At 40.4% G+C, this 20,479-nt stretch overlaps 3 protein-coding genes across 5 annotated transcripts; 1 reads left to right on the plus strand and 2 right to left on the minus strand.

The window, feature by feature from the left end:
• Positions 1 to 48: 48 nt before the first annotated feature.
• LOC108656773 (uncharacterized) lies at positions 49 to 4,583 on the plus strand. Of its 2 annotated transcripts, none has more exons than XM_089263808.1 (5): positions 49 to 311; positions 367 to 999; positions 1,073 to 1,218; positions 1,281 to 1,976; positions 4,105 to 4,583. In XM_089263808.1, exons 2-4 carry the CDS (start codon positions 467 to 469, stop codon positions 1,424 to 1,426), a joined length of 825 nt encoding a protein of 274 aa, XP_089119934.1. In that variant the 5' UTR covers positions 49 to 311; positions 367 to 466; the 3' UTR covers positions 1,427 to 1,976; positions 4,105 to 4,583. The 2 variants fall into 2 exon arrangements, with proteins under 2 accessions (XP_089119934.1, XP_089119933.1); XM_089263807.1 differs by having other exon boundaries at positions 52 to 306.
• Positions 4,584 to 5,359: 776 nt separating this feature from the next.
• Positions 5,360 to 12,377, minus strand: Usp2 (Ubiquitin specific protease 2). 2 transcript variants are annotated; one of them, XM_089263785.1, is made up of 8 exons: positions 10,028 to 12,377; positions 8,968 to 9,166; positions 8,007 to 8,156; positions 7,723 to 7,936; positions 7,330 to 7,652; positions 7,096 to 7,245; positions 6,956 to 7,034; positions 5,360 to 6,871 (listed from the first exon to the last, which is right to left on the minus strand). In XM_089263785.1, the coding sequence occupies exons 1-8, from the start codon at positions 12,308 to 12,310 to the stop codon at positions 6,799 to 6,801; spliced, it is 3,471 nt and encodes a 1,156-aa protein (XP_089119911.1). In that variant the 5' UTR covers positions 12,311 to 12,377; the 3' UTR covers positions 5,360 to 6,798. The 2 variants fall into 2 exon arrangements, with proteins under 2 accessions (XP_089119911.1, XP_017964646.1); XM_018109157.3 differs by having other exon boundaries at positions 10,163 to 12,376.
• A 582-nt stretch (positions 12,378 to 12,959) lies between these two features.
• Positions 12,960 to 20,469, minus strand: LOC149090705 (uncharacterized). The gene is made up of 5 exons (XM_089263798.1): positions 20,357 to 20,469; positions 18,791 to 18,935; positions 17,941 to 18,692; positions 13,786 to 14,790; positions 12,960 to 13,087 (listed from the first exon to the last, which is right to left on the minus strand). The coding sequence occupies exons 3-5, from the start codon at positions 18,421 to 18,423 to the stop codon at positions 13,058 to 13,060; spliced, it is 1,518 nt and encodes a 505-aa protein (XP_089119924.1). The 5' UTR covers positions 18,424 to 18,692; positions 18,791 to 18,935; positions 20,357 to 20,469; the 3' UTR covers positions 12,960 to 13,057.
• Positions 20,470 to 20,479: the final 10 nt, after the last annotated feature.

The following is a 20,479-nucleotide window of genomic DNA, read 5'->3' on the forward strand; positions in this document are numbered from 1 at the left end:
AGTATGGCAATGCTGGTAAAATTAGTTTGGAGATCGTGAGTATAAATGTCGTGATTTTCATAAATACTTTTCCTCATAAAAATTGACACTACCCTAAATCCTAAATACAAAAATATCCACAAACACGAACATCATCCAAACAGTAAATTTTTTATTAAAATCATTTCTGGACAATGTCTATTCGATTTTATACCATATAATTCAAATTAGAAACTTAGGTCCGTCTGGGCCGCGATAGACATATATGTTCACGCACACATCTCCAATCAGCAGGTGAAATTGTGCCGGGTTGCCCGAAGCTGAGTGGTAATGTAGAAAAAATATTGAAATATAAAATACATAGCAAACGTTTCTAATACCTTTCAGCCCTATATACAACTGGCGATTTATAATATTCGTCAAAAATTCAAACAGAAAATCCCAAAAAAAAAATATATATAAATTCGTGTACCACAGAGCATAAGCCATGGTAACGGTTGGACTTTTATCGAGCCTGCTCTGCGGCCGCAGTGTTGGCAGCGGCGTTGTCTGCATTCTAGCGCGCATCGCCAGCCCTAGAGTGAATCTCAATCTAAATCCACGTTGCCTCAGCTTCTTGGGCAGCATCAATAAAGGAAATGGCAGACCATCAGCCTCATCAACATTGCCTTCAACAACCACGACAGCGACAACAATATTGTCACCGCTGCTTGTCGCCAGATATCGCAGCTATGCGCGTCTTAGCACTAAATCAAACTCGCACTGTGCTAACGCCAACAAGACGGACACCAAATCCTCATCAACGGCCACCACCACAACCAGCACCAGCAACAGTACCAGCACCAGCAGCACCACCACCACCAACGTATCCAACTCAAACGAACTGTTTGGCGAGGCGGCGAACATGGGCCTCTTTGCCAAGTTCAAGCACATGTATAAGCAATATTGGTATGTGCTTATACCTGTGCACGTGATAACATCGATTGGATGGTTCGGCGGCTTTTATTACCTATCAAAAAGGTGAGCGACTGGCAGCAGCTTCATCTAACACTCAAAATTTTTCATATGGTACTTATTAATATTTGGTCAACAGTGGCGTCGACGTGCCTGCCGTGCTCCAGTACTTACACTTGAGCGAGAACATCATTGAGAAGGTGCAGGGTTCTGATATGGGCCACTACGCGATCGCCTATCTGTGCTATAAGGTGGCTACACCAGTGCGCTATGCATTGACACTGGGTAAGGGCTATCGAAAAATAATAGAAGAATCATATTATATATATTTTGTGCTTCTTTTTTAGGTGGAACCACGTTATCCATCAAATATCTGGTGCAGTGGGGTCATATCAAGCCGATGCCAACCAAGAGCCAGTTGATAAAGATGTACGAGGATACGAAGGCTACGCGCGCCAGTGCCAAGGCTAGCAAGGATGAGAATCGCAAATGATCGACGGCTATAAGGCGCCTTCATCGTCGCCTATTATCGTTGTCACTTGCCATTCGGCGTTTAGTTGGCTAGTTGTATTTTTATGTTAAGCTTTTTCACGTTTATTAAGGCAAATGTTGTTTCTGGATATTATCTTCCCGCCCAGACGCATCTGAAAACATACAACCGGATAACATATTTTTTAACGCCGCTGCATACGTTTGAGAGGATTACACATGAATGAATATTTCATATATACATATATATATTTTGTAATAACAGTTTTGCATAGTTTTTTGTTCGTTACGAAATCATTGCCCATTGCCGTATGCAAAGGAGAGCCATACTCACACACACATGCGATCTCGCATGCATACAGCAGACTCAACATAAATATAAACATTCAGACACACGAACATTCACTGACACGAATACTCACACGTACTCACACACATTCACATTAACGGACACACAATAGAAAGCATTATGGTGCGGCAGCCTCCGATACAAACCAAAAGGAATGTATATTTTGTAAATGTACTGAAAAAGTTATCGATAAAAAACCGAACTGGTATAAAACCACTAACCAGAGAACACATAGACCGGACACGTAGTGTAAAGTGTTTTGCACACTTTTTTTTTGACATTACGACCCACACCACTTCGTATTTGCTCGGCTCCTCACTTTTAGGTTCAGGCTACTAAAATATTCGAGAGCACAATCATTTTGCTTCTGGCGCTCGACCAAGATGGTCGATGGTTGAACAAAAGATCCCTCTGTGCTCAATGTTTCCCTTGCTCTCTCTCTCTCTCTCTGTGCTCTTTGCTCTCTCAAATGTGTATATGTGTGTATGCATGTGAGCACAAGCAGCAGCTCTGAGCTGCCAGCTCACGAAAATTGAAATTTCTTCGCAGCAAGAACCCATGCCTTCCCTTCTGTGTGAAGAGTATACCAAACTATTTAAACCGTTTGTCAAGCTCGTACAAAATCTGTATATGTGTTTTCGATATTATTTGTGGAAAGGGTATGAAAGCGTTGGTGCTCATAGTGAAAATGCTTTCGCGACGAGCCTGCACGCACACACTCTCCCTTGCTACATGTATTATGAGAATTTATATGTCTGTGTGCGTAGCTCTTGCTGCTTGTAGCAATTTTAGGTCCCAGCATTTGCATTTGGTTGATCTTGAGAAGTGCCTCACACTTATATGTACATATGTATGTATGTATGATTGTGTGTACGCAGGGGACGCGATGCCCACAATTGTGGAATATCACTTGTAGAAGCATTTGTATGCCTATGTGCCTTTACATGTGCGTTTGGGTGTGTGCATGTGTGTAAGCATGGGACGTGAACATTGGTGTGCATGTGTGTATGCATGGGACGAGAACATTGGCTGCCTACCTCAACTAAGAATTGTCTGAATGATTTTGGGCTCGAATTGAAGAGGCGCGCTTATACATACATACATATGTATGTATTTATATAAGTAGCTGATTAACTAAAGTGACAAGTGCATATGCCAATTCTTTGTGGCACTGTGACCGTCGAATAACTCATACTGTATGTGTATGTGTGTAGTATAGTTACTGGCGGGTAACTCGCGCTTATATTTAAGCACCTGGATTTAATTTTAATGATCGGGGGTTGGCTATCAGAAGGAATTAAAAAAAAAAGTTTAGTACCTTATTTGGCTCAGTATACAAATGGGATGCGATTTTCGATCCCTTGTACCTGTTCATATAGTTACATACATATACAGGTGCATGCCAATAAAAAAAAAACTTCTAAAAAGAATTGGCATATGCACTTGTCACTTTAATTATAAGCGCGCCTCTTCAATTCGAACCCAAAATCATTCAGACAATTCTTAGTTGAGGTAGGCAGCCAATGTTCTCGTCCCATGCATACACACATGCACACCAATGTTCACGTCCCATGCTTACACACATGCACACACCCAAACGCACATGTAAAGGCACATAGGCATACAAATGCTTCTACAAGTGATATTCCACAATTGTGGGCATCGCGTCCCCTGCGTACACACAATCATACATACATACATATGTACATATAAGTGTGAGGCACTTCTCAAGATCAACCAAATGCAAATGCTGGGACCTAAAATTGCTACAAGCAGCAAGAGCTACGCACACAGACATATAAATTCTCATAATACATGTAGCAAGGGAGAGTGTGTGCGTGCAGGCTCGTCGCGAAAGCATTTTCACTATGAGCACCAACGCTTTCATACCCTTTCCACAAATAATATCGAAAACACATATACAGATTTTGTACGAGCTTGACAAACGGTTTAAATAGTTCGGTATACTCTTCACACAGAAGGGAAGGCATGGGTTCTTGCTGCGAAGAAATTTCAATTTTCGTGAGCTGGCAGCTCAGAGCTGCTGCTTGTGCTCACATGCATACACACATATACACATTTGAGAGAGCAAAGAGCACAGAGAGAGAGAGAGAGAGCAAGGGAAACATTGAACACAGAGGGATCTTTTGTTCAACCATCGACCATCTTGGTCGAGCGCCAGAAGCAAAATGATTGTGCTCTCGAATATTTTAGTAGCCTGAACCTAAAAGTGAGGAGCCGAGCAAATACGAAGTGGTGTGGGTCGTAATGTCAAAAAAAAAGTGTGCAAAACACTTTACACTACGTGTCCGGTCTATGTGTTCTCTGGTTAGTGATAAAACGTAAAGATTAATTTGTCTCTTCCTTTACGTTAATTACCCATTACGCACATCGATTCTTCTTTCAAACCCCAATCAGAAGATTTTCATAGCTGCCAGACGACCTAATATACAAATGAAACCTATATACATATGTACATATAATTCTTTCTCACTCACGATCGTGAAATTCCCCCAAAACAAATATGTCTCAAAGTAAATGACAATGAAAGAAAGACGCTATAGCGCCTCTATTTCAGTCAGACCTTAATTTTCAAACCAATAAAACCAATTGAATTGGATTTTGTTTTTTTGCATTTTATATTTCGTTATCTTTTTTTTTTAGACTTTTTTTTTATTTTTCATTTTTTGTTTGTAACGTTAGTAAAATATCCAACAATTATAATTTTAACTAATAGTTAAGCCAGAAAAAATATATATAGTAGTAGTTGTTGTTTCATTCTTTTACAAATAAATAAATAATGTGTCTTGTTTTTGTTGTTGTTTTAGTGTTTATGCTCGGTGTAGGTATACATATATATATACGCAGATATATGTATATATAATGTGTGTGTGTGTATGTTTGTTAAGTTATAGTAGCTCGTAATGTGTGTGGGGCAAGTAAGTGTATTTATTGTTTGAATCTCGCTTGCTTGGGGCACAAGCAATATTATGTACACATACATACATACATATGTATTTCGGTTGCACTTCGTGTATCATTTACATAAATACAAAATACAATAAATAAATAAATTAAATAGGCAACAAATAAGGTAGCAATAGCAAAAAAAAAATATATATATATAAAAATTAAAATAAGGTATGTGCGTGTATGAGGGGTGGATCATCGGGGCTAAATGGGGAAAAATATCAGCTAAAGTACATACGAAACAAACTATATACTCCATATTATATCCATAACAAGGTTCTCCTTCTCTGTATCGCCAGATACAATGTCTATAACTTTGAGACTAGTTTGATGTTCAGATCGAACGTTGAACGCGGCGGACGATTGGATTGATTTCAATTGATTTGAATTTGATTGGAACAAAATGTAAATGTTAATTGTTAATTAAATTGTTTGCTCTGTGGTGTGTGTTTGTTTGATTTATGTTGGTGTTCTTGTTTGTTTTTATCGTGCTATGCTCTTCATTATAATTATATAATATATAATTAGCTGCTAGCATTTATCATAAGTACGTTTCACAATGCAGCTTCAGTTAGTTTTACTTTTTCATTTGGTTTTTCTTTTCTTTATATATATATATATATATATTCTTTTTTAAATCTTGCACTTGGCGCAAAAATTACCTTTCTTGTCTATCAGGTTTTGTTGTTGTTGTTTAATAAACTAATCATTTGCTAAAAGCTTTTTGTTTTTGCTAGTTATGTTGAGTGTGTAAATGTGTGTGTGCTATGTTATGTGTGTGTGTGTGTGTGTGTGTTTTGTGTTTCTTTATGGAGCTGCGCTGCTAAGCGCCCCTAATTTTCCCCCTATTTACTGCATTTGTTTGCTTCATTTATTATTATTGATACATAATCAATTTTTTTTTTTTTTTTTTTTTTTTTTTGTTGCTGTTGTTGCTTTTTTATGAAATATATACTGATATACATTGCACAAGTTTAGGAGAATTTGCAATTAAGTAGTTGATTGCAATTCATTTTCTTGAAAGTTCTTAAGCAATTGTGTTTGGTTTCTTGTTGCTATTTGCTTTTTATCTTTCGTTTCTTTGTTTCTCTTTGTGTTTTGTTTTTAATTTAGTTTCTTTTTTACACAACCACTTGACACGACTTTCGGCAAACCAATCTTGCTTTAATATTTAGCTCGGATTGGCCTTCGGTCAACTGTACATATAGATACACATAGATAATATATATAAACATATATACATACATTTACATACGCTACATACGTAGAGTGTGGATTTCTTTCTGTTACTCTATATATGCAATGACTGGTAGGATAGGTCAAAATTTCCAATAAAGACGCTAAGAAAACTAAATAAATATATATGCCAGAGGAATGCAAGACAAAATTTTGAAGAAATAACAATTTTGTTGCTGTTCCAGTGTTTCTGTGTTGCTTCGCATTAGTTCTTTCCTAAGATCTCCTTTCTTTTGTTTAGCCCCTGCTTTTGAATTAGCTTTAAGGTATTTGTTTATACTTAGGTTAAGAGCTTTTGTTTTTTGTCTATTGTTGACCGATGGCTGCAATTCTATATTTTCTGGCTTGCCGAAAGCTGTCTTACATAAATTGTTTGATTCTTGTATTTTGTTCGTTCATTACTATTTTTTCTGTTTTTTCTTGATGTGTTTTACGTTCTTATTTGGTGTCTGTTTTTGGGTTTAATCCATTTATCTTATTTACATCATTCGCCTCCAATGATCGCCATATACATGCTTTGCCATCCAATTCCGGCATTGTTGTTATTTGGAATTGGACTTGATTAGTTTATAGTTAAATTTAAATTTAAATTTACGCACGTTTGCACAATTTGCAAAATTCTACGAAACATTTACTAAGGGGTCGACTTGCTGTTCTTAATGCACTTTCATTTTTCATTTTGTTCTTAGTCGTTTTAATGTTTCCTCTATTGTTTCCCCTATTTTCTTTGTGGTGTTGATGCTGTTGGTATTGTTGCTGTCGCAACATACGTTTTGCATTCAACTGCCAGGATGTTGTAGAGTAGTTAGTTAGAGTTAGCTTTACGCTCGTTCGTAGAATAAGATATAGGCACTGGATGAAACGAGACAGTTCTCGGGGATAGCATCGCTAACGCTACAATGAGTACGTAAATATGAACAATTAATCAATCAAGACCAATATAATAATTCAGAGGCTATTGCATGAATGTATACGTACCTATTATCATTGAACTCATGCCACTTGCGTGAGACTGGATGCTTACAGATGGCCACGTAGTGACCGCCAGCCGTTGAGCCTGTTTAAGAAATAAGTATGATTAGCACTTGCTACATTTGTTGCAATGGACTGGAACATACCCATATGATTGGAGATCGCATAGAGCGAATAATGCACATTCGAATTTGCGTTTGCCCCATATGAGGCCATATTGAGCTCCCGATCCGCCGTAGGGAACTCAACAATATTCGAGAGCTTGCTCCAGCGTGTTTCTGAGAAACGTTTTAGATCTGCAAGAAGCAGCAAAAGCAAAACAAACGTAAATCATATGTGCACATATACTTTATATAGTCATGTTGTTCAGTTGCACTTACGTATCACCAGGTATTTGGGGAAACGCTGTATGGTAAAGCTTTTGGTACATTTTCGGCGTGTCTTGCATTTGGAGCATGTGGGCATCTCGTCGCCATCTAGCACCTCTTCTCTAATGAACAAATCTAAGCAGGCTTCTAATTTGCAGCGCGATGACGATGGTAGTGGCACACTCAGATCCCAGAATGGGTCAAAGGTAACGCTAGTATTGCCACATGTTGTGCACTTCAGTGTGCTCTTCAATTGACCAACAAACAAATCTCGTATCAGGGAATTCTCATGCCTGGCATACCACTCCCAAGTCAGATCGGCCTTCTTATTGTCACTGCAATTGAATACAATCCACATAGATTAGTTTCGTGTCTAAGTTATTTGTTGTGCAATTAAGCACTCACCTGAGATTATCGTCAATGTTAAGCGTTTCACCCTTGACACCGGTGTTCAGTGCCGAGTGCAGCGAGTCAAGAAAGAAGCGCAGAAACTCCTGCGCATCCTGCTGATTGTAATCGCTATACATGCGATGCTTTGTCGAAAAGGCACGCTTCAGTTCCATCGGCGTTACACTGTGCACATTTGCCGTCCACATTTCCTGTATGAGTTTGGCAAATTCTGTAATGCAACAGATATATAAATAGATTTATAAGAATATAATGTAATATTATAAAAATTGAATACTTGCCGTATAGTATTTGCTGATCCTTGGAGGTTGCCGTGCGCGTGTTGGTATGATGGGCGCGCAAGAAGCGCGTCAGCTCAGTCGTGTGACTCAGGCATTGGATGACCGAGTTCATGAAGCAAGTGTTTCCAATATTTCTCAGACCGCATAGACCTGTGGGCAATGGGATTCAATCAAAATTTTTAATTATTATAAGCCATTGGTGTTATTATAGCTAACTGGGCGTGGCCCAATAGGCACTCCCCAATTCGGATGGCGTGTTACTGATTTGCCTTCTTCGCGTTCGATTGACGGCCATTTTGAATGGATTTGAGATCTAGTTTATGCGGAAGCTCCTACGTATGTATCTCTGGCTCACTATGTCAACTGGCATACTGAAACAATCTAACTGACATCTATTACCAATGGGCCGGGCACAGCTTACTTTAGGGCGAAAGTAAGAATATTATAATTTTTATATATATATTTATACGTATATATATATATACATCTGCATATCAAATTATACATATACCTCTTCTTGTTCTTCCGAAATCTGTAACGCTGCGCCTTCTATCTCTCTCACTCTCTTTCTATATGTAAATATATGTATGTATACGCATGTGATACTGTTTATATAAATTATATATACACATATATAAATATATATGTATATGTTACACGAACAAAATTTATTACTGTCTATTGCTTGCATCGAAAAAAAAGTTAATGCCTATTTGTTTTACAATTTATAGTTCTATGAACTCTAAAGCACACCTTTTGCATGGCATAGTTGATTAAAATATATTTCTAATATATACTACTACAATTTTTTAGATCGCAGTCATGAATGTAATGGAGTATTATATCACAGTTCGTAAACATAGTAGTGATCGATATACATATATATGGAACGCATACACAACTTCTCTTCATATCAGGAGATCTAGTCTGCTTCTTTGAACTTAGGAAGATCCTTACTCACCCTCGAGCTTCTCATCACGGCTGCTTTTGTAGCCCTCGTCCAGGCTATTATGCTTCGTGCTTAGCGACGATGAGCCAATGGAAGAGGTTGTGGCGTTGGTACTGTTCCGTCCGCTGTCCTGATCCCGCCAGTAACGGCTCGGCGTCGGCGACACTGGCGGCAGCACTGAGCGAGTGCTGCTTGTGGCATTGCGCGATCCCTGCACAAAACACAATTTCAATTTAGTGATACGTAACACGCAAAGAGGCAGAGGTAAAACGAAAAAATAAAATACATAAATAAATACAATGATCAAATTAGTCAGTTATTCAAAAGCAGCGAGCAATCGATTATTAGAAATGGATGCATCTATCGATATTGGCTGGCGTTGGTATCGGTGTGAGAGCGAGCAGGTGAGTGTGAGTATGTTGGTGTGCGCGTGAGCGTGTGTATGTGTATGGCGGCTAACAATAAAAAAGGATATAAATAAATTGTGGCATGCAAACTTAACGAATCTTAACGAATAATAACATGGCAGTTGAAGCAGGCGAGGGTTAGCTAAAATAAAACAAAAGGGCACAAAATGAAACCAAACATCAAATCGATTATTTTTCATTTGACTGTATCGATAACAAAGGCAAAACGAAACCACAATCCAATTAGAAATCAAAACGCATTGCTCCTGCAATCCTACACAAAAATATATGTATATACGTATACTATATATATGTAGGTAAAAAGAAATCTACAATAAAATCAAACACTCACACACAGACACACAAAATGATGATTAATATATATATATATATTTGTTTGTTTGTTGGTTGGCTGAAAAATTAAAACAAATAACGGTGTTGTAGTCTGTGCTTGTGATAAGAATGGACATGAACGCTGAGACAGCAGCGCCTTTAGCAATTGCTCAAGACTCTAAATAGTTGAAGAAACCAAAACTAAAACACATAATGTGAGATAAAGAGAAATAGAGAAAGAGAGAGAGAGAGAGAGACAGAGCGGGAAGAGAGAGAGAGAGAGAAATTGGGCACTGGGCGCCTGCCCCAAGTGCTATTTGAGCGCCACTTACGCTGTCGTTGGCTGCGACGCTGCTGATTGCGGCGGCGGCAGAGTAAGTGTAGGCGCTGGTCGAGTTAGCAGCAGCTGCTGCTGCCGCTGCTGCTGCTCCCGCCGTGTCGTTGTTGTGATGAAGGTGCACATTTACCTTGTTGCTGTTGTTGGCCAATACATTGGCCGTTGTTGTTGGTGTCATTGCCGCAGCTGCTGCTGCGGTTGTTGCCATCGCTGTGCCAGCATTTTCCGAGTTGGCCGCCTTCGCCAACAGGCCGTGGGCAATCCGACTGGCCGACTTGCTCATGGGCGCCACAGCTGATGACGATGCTGCTGTTGCCACTGCTGTCGCTGTTGTTGCAGTCGCCGTTGCCGTTGCTGCATTGCTGTTGCTGTTGCTGCTGCCGGTGCGATAGGCGGCTCGCGTCAAGGAGCTGCTATACCCAGCCGCAATGCGTGTATGTTCCATGTCCCCGCTGAAGCGCTGCTGCAGATTGCTGCTGCTGCCGCCAGCACTGTTTGAGGTGCCTTCCGCCGTGGCTGCTGCTGCTGTTGCCGATGCTGTTGCAGCTGCTGCCGCTGTCGCCGCTGCTGCTGTCGAGCCATTATTGGCATTATTCCGCAACGGTCCCGGTTGTCGCTTCTGTTCGCTCAGATTGTTAAACTTCTCAATGGACGCCTTAATGCTGACCGAATCGATGCCATACCGTCGCGCATTGCTGCTGCTGCCGGCGCTATTGTCTCGCTCCAGACGGTCCCGGTCCCGTTCGCGGTCCCGATCCCGCTCCCGTTCCTTGGGCCGCTGTTCGCCATTTGTGTGCTTGTAGTTGTTAAACTTCTCGTAGCTGGCCGCAAAGTTCGAATTGGTGAACGTGACTATCGTCGACTTTGGCCGGATCGAGCGCTGACCACCATTGGACTTATCTCCGCCCAGCTGCTGGTTGCGCAGCTGCAGTGGCGGCGTTATGGGCTTGAAGTAGCAAATGTTTGTCATCTTTTGGCTAGATGATATGGCGCCCGATGCGGTTGTTGTTGTTATTATTGCTGCTGATGAACCTGTAGTTGTTGCTGCCGCTGCCGCTGCAGTCGCCGCTGTTGTTGTTATGCTGGTCGGTATATCGTCGCTATCAATGTAGCTAATGTCGTCATGTTGTTGCTGCTGCTGCTGCTGGCGTTGCATATTGTTGTTGCTGTTGCTATTGTTGCTGGCACTGCTGTTGTTGTTGTTATTATTATTGTAGCTGCTATGACTGTTCATCGCACTATGATTGTTGTTGCAGTGCAGCAATAAAGGCTTCAGTTTACCAGCCACAAGTCGCCCAGCTCCAATTCCAGCTGCTGCTGCTGCTGAGGATGTTGCCGCTGTTCCTGCTGCAACAGTTGTCTTTTGGCCCAATGTCAGCTGCTGTTTACTGCTATGGCTATGGCTATGGCTGTGGCTATGGCTCTGGCTATGGCTATACTTGATATCAATCCTGTGGACGGCTGAGTTGCCAGCTCCTGTTGTTGCTGTCGTCGTCGTCGTCGTTGTTGTTGCTGTTGCTGTTGTTCTGTTTGACGAGTTGACGCCACTATTGGCGTTGTTGGTGCTGGTACTGTTGCTGTTGCTGCTGGTCCCGCCCGCTTTATTGCCATTAAGCGTCGTCGTTCGACGCATTTCACTAACTGACGTCTCGTTGCCAGTGCCGTTAGCTATCACGGCTGCTGCTGATTTATTATTATTCTTGTGATCGTCGAGTGCCTTGTTGCGCTTGTGCGTCTTGCCACCAACTGGCGCCTGCTTGAGCGTTACCTGGGCATGCGCCAAATCGCACTCGGCCTTCAAGAAGCTGGGATCTTTGTAGCTGGATACCAAAAAATAGCGCTGATTCGCCGCCCGCACCGGATTCACGCTGCCACCCGCCGCCGCCCGTCCACTGCTGCCGCTTGGCCCGTTGCTGGCGGCGTATTTGAGTGAAGTCACCGGCTTCTGGACAGTGACGCCGACTCCAAGCCCACTGTTAGCACTAGTTTTCAATGACTTGGCGTGCCGTGACGAACCCTGGTGCTGACTCTGACTCTGACTGTGATGGGCCTGGGCCAGCTGTTGCTGGCTATGACTATGGCTATGACTGTTGCCTCTTTGTTGTGACTTCTGCTGTTGCTGCTGGTAGTGGTGGTGGTGGTAGTGGTGGTGATGCTGCTGCTGGTGTTCGTCAGTTATCGTTGCAGCTGCTGCTGATGCCGCAGTGTTTGCCTCCCGCTGCAGTTTGGACGCTGGAATCTTATGGAATCCTCTGGTTTTCTTAATGTCTAACATCATTCAACAGCTGCTTATCGTGCGCTCGCTGCTGTTGCTGCTGCTGCTGCGGCTGGCGATTACACACGATGCAATGTGACTTTGGATTTGATTTCCTTTGTTTTTCTTTCTAGATTTTTTTTTTAATTTTATTTTTATTTTTTTATTTTATTTTTTATTTTATTTTTTTTTAACCAATTATTGCTTCTTGTATATATTGATGATTTAATTTAATCCGCCTTGATGTTTTTTTTTTTATTATTATTATTAATATTATTTGCGTGATTGTAATTATTATTATTAAAGTTATTATTATTCTACGGGCTCTTTATGTCCTTCTTGTTGTGTTTGTTCAACTTATTTTCATTAAATTTGAATAGGTGTGTTGTGCTTACCAAAAATACATACTCTCAAAACTACATTATACACACATTTGGACTGTTTGTGAATACAAACTACTGCGTTAAACTAAAACTTTTTCAAATTTGGATGCTTTGAACTATGTTTGGAGCGCCTGCCTAGATTATTATCGATTCGATCAGTTCTACTAATTACAGTTGCAGTTGCGTTACATAATATATATACAATATATATATATACATATATATACATACATATATATACATATATATAAATATACATATACAACTATATATATTTATATGTATATATATTGGTTTTTGGTTTCGATTGCTCTGGATTGAATAGTTCTATGATTTTTGCCCTCGTCAGGTATTGACAGTTAATAATCAAGTGAGTTAGTTTGGTTAGTTAAAAGGGACGCGCACTGCGAGAGTATAGCTAAAAATATATAGAAATACACACATATATATAGATGTAGTTTGAATATTTGAGAGATGCGTGTAAAGGTGTTTAGCCACAAAACGAATCAAATAAAGAGAAAGCCAGATCGTATCAAAATGAAACAACAGAGAAACATGGATCCAACAGAAACAATATAAATGCCAAGTGAGATTCCAATATATGTCTATACACATACGTGTATGTACACGAATTGTTTTCTTCTTTTTTATAAATCGTTAATAATTATAATTATATATTTATATATAATTATATATATATAGACATACATATGCATAATGATTGTTGATTGCTTGGCCGACCGACCGTAACCGCAGTATGAATACTAATTTATCCTAACACAGAAGGTCCAGGAATGGGATCGGGTTTGAGGCTGGGTGGGTTTTAATTATTATGTATTTCTTTTCCATCTTGAAAGCATGGCAGAAGCAACAATGCATAAAGTCACATACACACGCACACACAAGCAAAAGACGCGCAAATATTCAAATTTCGATAGTTAGTTGAGCAGTATGTTATCGCATTATCGCTTGGCAGCTGCTCGTCTAGGGTGGCAACTCTGGCATGCGATTAGTAATTTAAATTTGTTAGCATTTGCAATTTTCTGAATGCCTGTGTCAGGTGCTTAGATATCCTGGCTCGGTTTTTATTTTTGTTTAACTTTCATCATTGTTTACCTTGCTGCGCGCAGTGGCGCCCTCAGCCAGCGTCAGCGTCGCCGTCGCACTGACATCACCATCGCCATCAGCGTCGCCGTTGACATCACCATTGGTACTCGCAGTGGCATTGGCCCTAGCCTTGGCAACTGTGACCGTTGTGGTCAGACTATTCACATCAGACGACGTCGATGCCACCGCATCGTCTGTGGTATCCGCTGCCGCAGCGTTGGAGCTATCATAGATTGCATTGCGCTTGGGCGACGACGACAGCAGCGAGAGTCCGTTAAGCTTGGCCTCCAGCCCATTGCTGCTGTCCTCCGTCGTCGCGTGGCCATTGGTGATGATGGTTGACGCTGTCGCTGTTGAGGCAGGTGTCACATCCTGTGTGCGGCGTGCTCGATTGTTGCGCAGCGTGAACGTGGCCGTTGGCACATCCCCGCTGCTGCTGCTCGCGGTTATCGTGTATCGCCCGGAGCCACTGCGTTGCCTGGTTGTGTGTGTTGTTTCGCTTGCGCCGGTATCGCCGCCGGCATCGCTGCTGCTGCTATACAGGCGGCTGTAGCGGCTGCTGCGCGGCCTGTCCACGGTCACGGTGCAGGTGGTGCTGTTATCATTGCTGCTGCTGCTGTTGATGTTGCTGTTGCTATTGCTATTGCTGTTGCTGTTGCTATTACTGTTGTTGCGGTTGTCAGTGTCGGCTTCGTTGACCGCCGATCTGGAACGTGACAGTTCACAGTTGGGTTTATAGTTGGCCGGACTGTACTTTTCGTACATGTCCAGGGCGGATGTGGCAACAAAATGTTCTAGGGATGATGATGAGCATGAGCTGGACAAACGTTTCGTTCTGCTGCCATTAGATGTCGCATCATTGCCATCTGCACGCTTCTTATCAATGGCAGAATCTCGACGATACTTTGACCAATCGTCATTCTTTGTTCCTGTTGCTGTGCCTGTCGAGCTTGCTGCTGCTCCAGCTGCTCCGCCATCGCCATTCGATAGTGTGCCCTTCGCTCGACGCGGCAACTGAACGTTTTTTGTTTTTGCATGTTTTTTTTTTTTTTGTGTCGTGGTTGAAACATTTATACAGATGTATGACATTTGAATGCGATTTAGTTGGTTGTGATATGACGGCAACGGTAACGGTTAACGGTAACGGTAACGGTTAACGATCATAATAATTTGTATGCGTTTTCATGATGGGCAGCAACACACAAACCAAATTTAAATTTGTTTATAACAAAGAACAAAACAAAGGAAAAATAAGTAATATAATAAACTTCAAAACAAGATAAGAAAGAAAGAGAAATATATATATATGTAAAAAAAAAAGCAGAAAGAACAATCACTATCAATGGCAAATAATCGAATAATCAGCGAAAAAGTTGCTCTCGTTTTAGGTCACATTCACATGTTCCTGCCAAATTTAACATGCACTTAGCACTTGAGCAACCGCATGACAAAAACTGTCATGCACTTTGCATAGCGTAGCTAAGCAATTTATCGATATACTGTTGCCAGTTTTTATTTTCGAAATTTAAACTATGAAGATATTTACATATATAAATATATAATATCTAACATGTAGAATCGTTCCAGATTTATATTTTAAGCGATTGTCAACTGTCGCAAGAATTGGAAACGTAATTTGCAATTATTCGTCATTTGGGTTCTATTTTGGGCGTCGATTTACATATAAAATCTTCTATATGTTTAAATTAAAAAAGAAAAAAACATTTGCAAAATGTACGAAATCATTAAATATAAAATATAATATTTTGCAAACATCAATGTCGTTGTTTTTTTATATAAAGAGCAGAGATATAGCAAGAGAGAGATCTGCTAGAATTCAAAATTATCCACAAATTTAAAATTTAACAATTCGAACGGAATTGTTTGTTTTATATATTTTTAGCTGGTTTCAGATAATTCTCGTATTTATTTATTTTGGTGTTCATAATCAAAATAGAATGCAGACACACACACGCACATACATACATGTATGCATGTAAATAATTGATGATGTCGACAAATATCTTTGATGACATGCACAATTCAAAAATAGACAGTCCATTTGTTATCGCTATCACTATCGATAAGTCATGTGCAGATCAAGTGATGGGCTTTTTCAAATTTTCAAACACATGCTTATTCTGTGCATATGAATATGTTCACATGTATCACACACAATCGCACGTACGCACACACACACATATCAACACAATGCATCTTTGCCATATTAAACATATTACGAATTTTGAATATTTTATGCCGCCAAGAAACGTTTTCATATGCAGATAGCACAAGGGCGTACTACATTTGTTATTGCTGTTGTTGTTGTTGTAATGGGGTCTTTTGTTGCAATTGGTGTTGCTGCCGTTGGTCCCATTGGAACGGTGCCAACAAGTGGTTTGACTTGGCAAAAACATTCCATTGCCATGGCGCGGCGGGTGGGTCTATGTTTGTGGTCATGACGCATAGGCTGCCTTATCGCAGATTTCAGCACAAACACACACACGCACACATACCATACATATTGCGACGCAACAACAACATCAGAGCGCAAACAAATGACAAGTTAGCAAAACTGAAAAGGTAACTTCAAAATGCCGCCAACTGTCAAACGCGTGTCACAAAAAGAACGGTAAATACAAAGTTAAAGTTCTAGACGGTGTGTATACATATATATTTTACACATACATATATATATATATATATATATATTATGTGTATGTGTGTTTGTTTATGTAGGGAAAAGGGCGTACTGGCATGCGTCTAAGCAGAGCCAACATGGGCGTGCCTGGCTGTATCGCATACTAGCTGTGAGACATACATTTGCACACATTTATAACCATACACACATGCGTGTATGTATGTGGACAGGTGGGTGTGTTAAGTGGGTTCGGGGTTTGGCTACCAGGTGAGTGTATGTCATGGGCTACTTGTGATTTTTGGATAATGCACAGCATGAAACGCGCAGCCAAAGCTGATTAAAATTCGCATTTCTTCCTCTTATTCTACACATAAAACAGGCAGTGACAAATATGCGTATGCATGTATGTTTCACATAATAAGCAATAAACAATTCGCAAGCCCTACATACGTACTTACAAACAGAGACATACACTCACAGATATAAAAAGGACTGTTCCATCTGTTCCTATTGAGATCGGTTCTTAAATATCATTTTCCTATGATCAGTAGAAAATTGAGTAATAATCTCACAATCTGATTATTTAAATATATAGATGAATATATAGATATACGATCTTCGGAGATTCTAGGTCTAAAGATGTAAGAATCATAATTTATAATCCATAACATTAAAACGAGAATTGTTATACAGACATAAAAACAAACTACACTTTATAGAATCCAGATATTTGGGGCTACATCGACTCAGATACGCTATATACTTTATAGGATCTGACCCGCCTCCTTCTGCCTATTACATTAGTGTTAATATTAACAGAATTCATATTTTCAATGGGGTTCAGATTGTAATGATTGCTTTAGGTAATTAAACACTCTACGATAGATCTTCGTAACATGATATACTTTATAAGTCTCCATTTCGCTTAAATTCAATATTATTTATCGGAACAGTCCTCATATCAAGGTTGCTTTTACATACATATTAATGTATATGTCCTACAATATGCTAGTTACATATACATAAACACATACAAATACGACACACCAATACTCCTTGACCATCACAATAACAACTCTACTTTAAATAGAGAACTCACCAAATGCTTTGAATGTGAGTGTAGGTGTCTGTCTATGCATATATGTATGTGTGTGTGTATGATTGTGCATATGAATGAGTTTTGTAAATTTATTCCAAGCCCAGTAAGGAGTTTCAAGTACGAGAGTGAAGCAGTTGAGGGTTTTCGAAGGTGAATAGAGATCTACTCTAATGGGTGTACTTATGCCCAGCATCATACACATACAGAATACTATATATATAGATATATATATATATATATAGAGAGAGAGAGAGAGCTCTGTTCAGCCATCAATGGAACATCACACATATGTATAGATAAATATGATAGATATGCATGTACATTAAAAATTAATCGACGGAATTTAAAGGGGATCGAGGGTTTGGGGTGAAGGTGTAGGTAGGTGGTAGGTGTGGCTAAAGCGATAATCATCAATAACACTCACTCCGCATCGGCCATACGAAATTGTATCATAATTGCTCAAATACGATGAACTAGTCCGATATCCAGAATTGAGAACAGAGCCAGTTCCTCCGCTCAGATACAATGGAGATGCGATGCTATTCCGCTGTGTGCTGACGCGCGGCGTACTCGAGTAGGTTGAATAGGAGCTGGGATAGTAGTTGCTCGCACTGCTGCTGTGATGATTGTAGGCGGATGTGGATGTGGATGAGGAGCCGGCTGCTGATGTACCCGAACCAGCTGACGAGGGCAGGTATTTGGATAGACTGCTGCCGCGATTATCGTAGTAGCTGCCGGAGTAGCGTGAGTAGCCGTTACTTGTGCCGCCGCCGCCGCCGCTGACGCTGCCGCTGTTTGTGCCGCTAGTGCTGGCCGAGCTGCCAGCGCCACTGGTCGACGTTGTGCCGTAGAGACTGCCACTGCCCGCTGCTGACGTTGACGATCTACGCGGCGAAATCACACGCATATTAGTGGCAGCAGCGTTCTACCGCTTCAATCGGACCACTTTGCCGTTTTGATTTGCCGTTATGAATTCCAATTGTTGCTGTGGATGATGATGATGATGTTGTTGTTATTATCGTTGTTGTTGTTGTTGCTGATATTATTGCTGTTGTTACTGTGGCTACTGCTGGATGGCTGGCGTTGTTATTGATTTGGCAGAGCGTTCTGTCCTTCACTGTTGTTGTTGCTCCTTGCTTTTAATAAAATTCTGCAATTGTTGCTCTTGTATTATTGCTGCAAGGGTGAGAGTGAAAGTGGATGCATGAGTGAGAGTAACTTTCAAAGCGGCAGCGCGCGACGAGATGCACTCGCTCATTCGCTCACTCACTCACCTTGGATTTGATTTGGCTTGGCTTGCAGTTGATTTTTCCTTTATTTTTACAGACTATTTACATAGCTTTTAATGGTTATTTATTTTAATGTTGTTGCTTATGCTATATTAAAGACCCGTTAGCGTTGCAGTTGAGAATAGGCAAACTGTAAATGAAGAAGAATTTATCAGAAAAGACCTTCGAATAATACACACACATAAATACTTAAGCATAGACATGTATATATACATATACATGTGTGTTCATATACATTTATGTACATATATAGGCGCTGACTAATAATTATAGTTGATTAATAATTTCATAAACGTATCAAAAGTTAAACAGCGCTATCAATATCGCCCACTTCGTCATTTCGTCATGTCACACTTGTTTACAAAATAACACAACGACAACACCAACAACAACAAATCACAATACTTGAAATTTCACGGCGCTGCAACTTGTCATAACAACAACTCAATGCAACTGCCGGTTTGTGTGTGCGTGTGTGCGTGTGCGCGCGCGTGTGCATATTGGTCGTGAATGAGTGAGTGGGGTAGCTATGCGGTAATAGTGAAGTTGTATATGTTTGTTTGTATGTGTATAAGATGCCGCCAGGCTGTCTACGGCCCTATACGGCGCGCAATGTCATTGTAACCGAGGAAACCGTTGCTCGGCTTTCATAGTGTGCGTATATGCGTGTGCTCGAATATATGTGGGGTAGGGCGCCACAACCTCTCTCTCTCTCTCTCTCTCTGCCTCTATCCATGTCTCTCTTTCACACACACGTAAACAAACAGACGGACACATGGTCACTATCATATCGATCTCGCGTTCATAAATACAACTACTGTTACAACTACAACTATAAACATCTCTACAACCGTTTTAGATTCACACATTTCAATTCGCTTTTGTGAAGCAGCGATGCCGAAAATCATGTCAAAAATCGAAATTATTATAATTAAAGCAACAACAAAAATTGAAAAAAAGGCAAATCTATTTATAAAAGCGCTTAAAAGCACATACACACACACACACATACACACAGCTGGCTGGCGCTGGCGGCCACGCTCCCGTTGGTTAGGTGGTGCGGCGGTGGCGGCAGTAGTAAAACTGCGCTGCTGTGCCTGGCCCATAAGCGCCATATGTGCAAATGAAATAGCAATATTGATATTGGCGACAGCGACACACTAAACACAACCACACACACACACCAAAAGACGACGAACACAAACACATATATATATACACATATGAATGTGCATATATATATACGCGGCCAAGCAAGCAACGTACGAATTACGCAAAGTGAAATATCTTTCTCAAAAATGGAAAGTGGAAAAGTGACGCCTATAATTGTGAATTTCGCTTAGAACTTGAACACTTTAATATACATATGTATATGTTTAATTATGGGAACATAGCTCCTTGGCGAGCAGTATATTTATTTATAAAATTCATCATTCACGCACAATCTACTCTCGACGTTTGGAAAAAAAAATTGTCGTATACGTTTAATTGTATCAGCTCTTGACACACACACACATATAACCACAAAAAATACTTAAAAAGTGCACTGACTGAGCTTCTTTACATGGTAATAACTAATATTATTGGCTTTTATATTTAATTTTCAGCCCACAGCACGCACAACTCACTTAGTAGCGAGTCAGTTTTGCAAGCGAACTACCGAAATCCAGAGTT

This window comes from Drosophila navojoa, chromosome X, assembly GCF_054131105.1.
Source record: "Drosophila navojoa isolate 15081-1374.11 chromosome X, UAZ_NAV_1.0, whole genome shotgun sequence".
NCBI classification, from domain to species: domain Eukaryota; kingdom Metazoa; phylum Arthropoda; class Insecta; order Diptera; family Drosophilidae; genus Drosophila; species Drosophila navojoa.

What these genes read in the sequence shown, in the direction of transcription:
- Usp2 (XM_089263785.1), bottom strand. Translation starts at nt 12,310, where the DNA reads ATGATGTTAGACATTAAGAAAACCAGAGGATTCCATAAGATTCCAGCG. An exon ending in GCGTCGCAGCCAACGACAGC is followed by an intron (nt 9,167 to 10,027) that starts GTAAGTGGCGCT and finishes TGTTTTGTGCAG; the next exon opens with GGATCGCGCAATGCCACAAG. An exon ending in GGATCAGCAAATACTATACG is followed by an intron (nt 7,937 to 8,006) that starts GCAAGTATTCAA and finishes GTTGCATTACAG; the next exon opens with AATTTGCCAAACTCATACAG.
- LOC108656773 (XM_089263808.1), top strand. Translation starts at nt 467, where the DNA reads ATGGTAACGGTTGGACTTTTATCGAGCCTGCTCTGCGGCCGCAGTGTT. An exon ending in TTTTATTACCTATCAAAAAG is followed by an intron (nt 1,000 to 1,072) that starts GTGAGCGACTGG and finishes TTTGGTCAACAG; the next exon opens with TGGCGTCGACGTGCCTGCCG. An exon ending in GCGCTATGCATTGACACTGG is followed by an intron (nt 1,219 to 1,280) that starts GTAAGGGCTATC and finishes CTTCTTTTTTAG; the next exon opens with GTGGAACCACGTTATCCATC.
- LOC149090705 (XM_089263798.1), bottom strand. Translation starts at nt 18,423, where the DNA reads ATGCGTGTGATTTCGCCGCGTAGATCGTCAACGTCAGCAGCGGGCAGT. An exon ending in TTTCGTATGGCCGATGCGGA is followed by an intron (nt 14,791 to 17,940) that starts GTGAGTGTTATT and finishes AAAAACGTTCAG; the next exon opens with TTGCCGCGTCGAGCGAAGGG. An exon ending in GCGCCACTGCGCGCAGCAAG is followed by an intron (nt 13,088 to 13,785) that starts GTAAACAATGAT and finishes ATATATTTTTAG; the next exon opens with CTATACTCTCGCAGTGCGCG.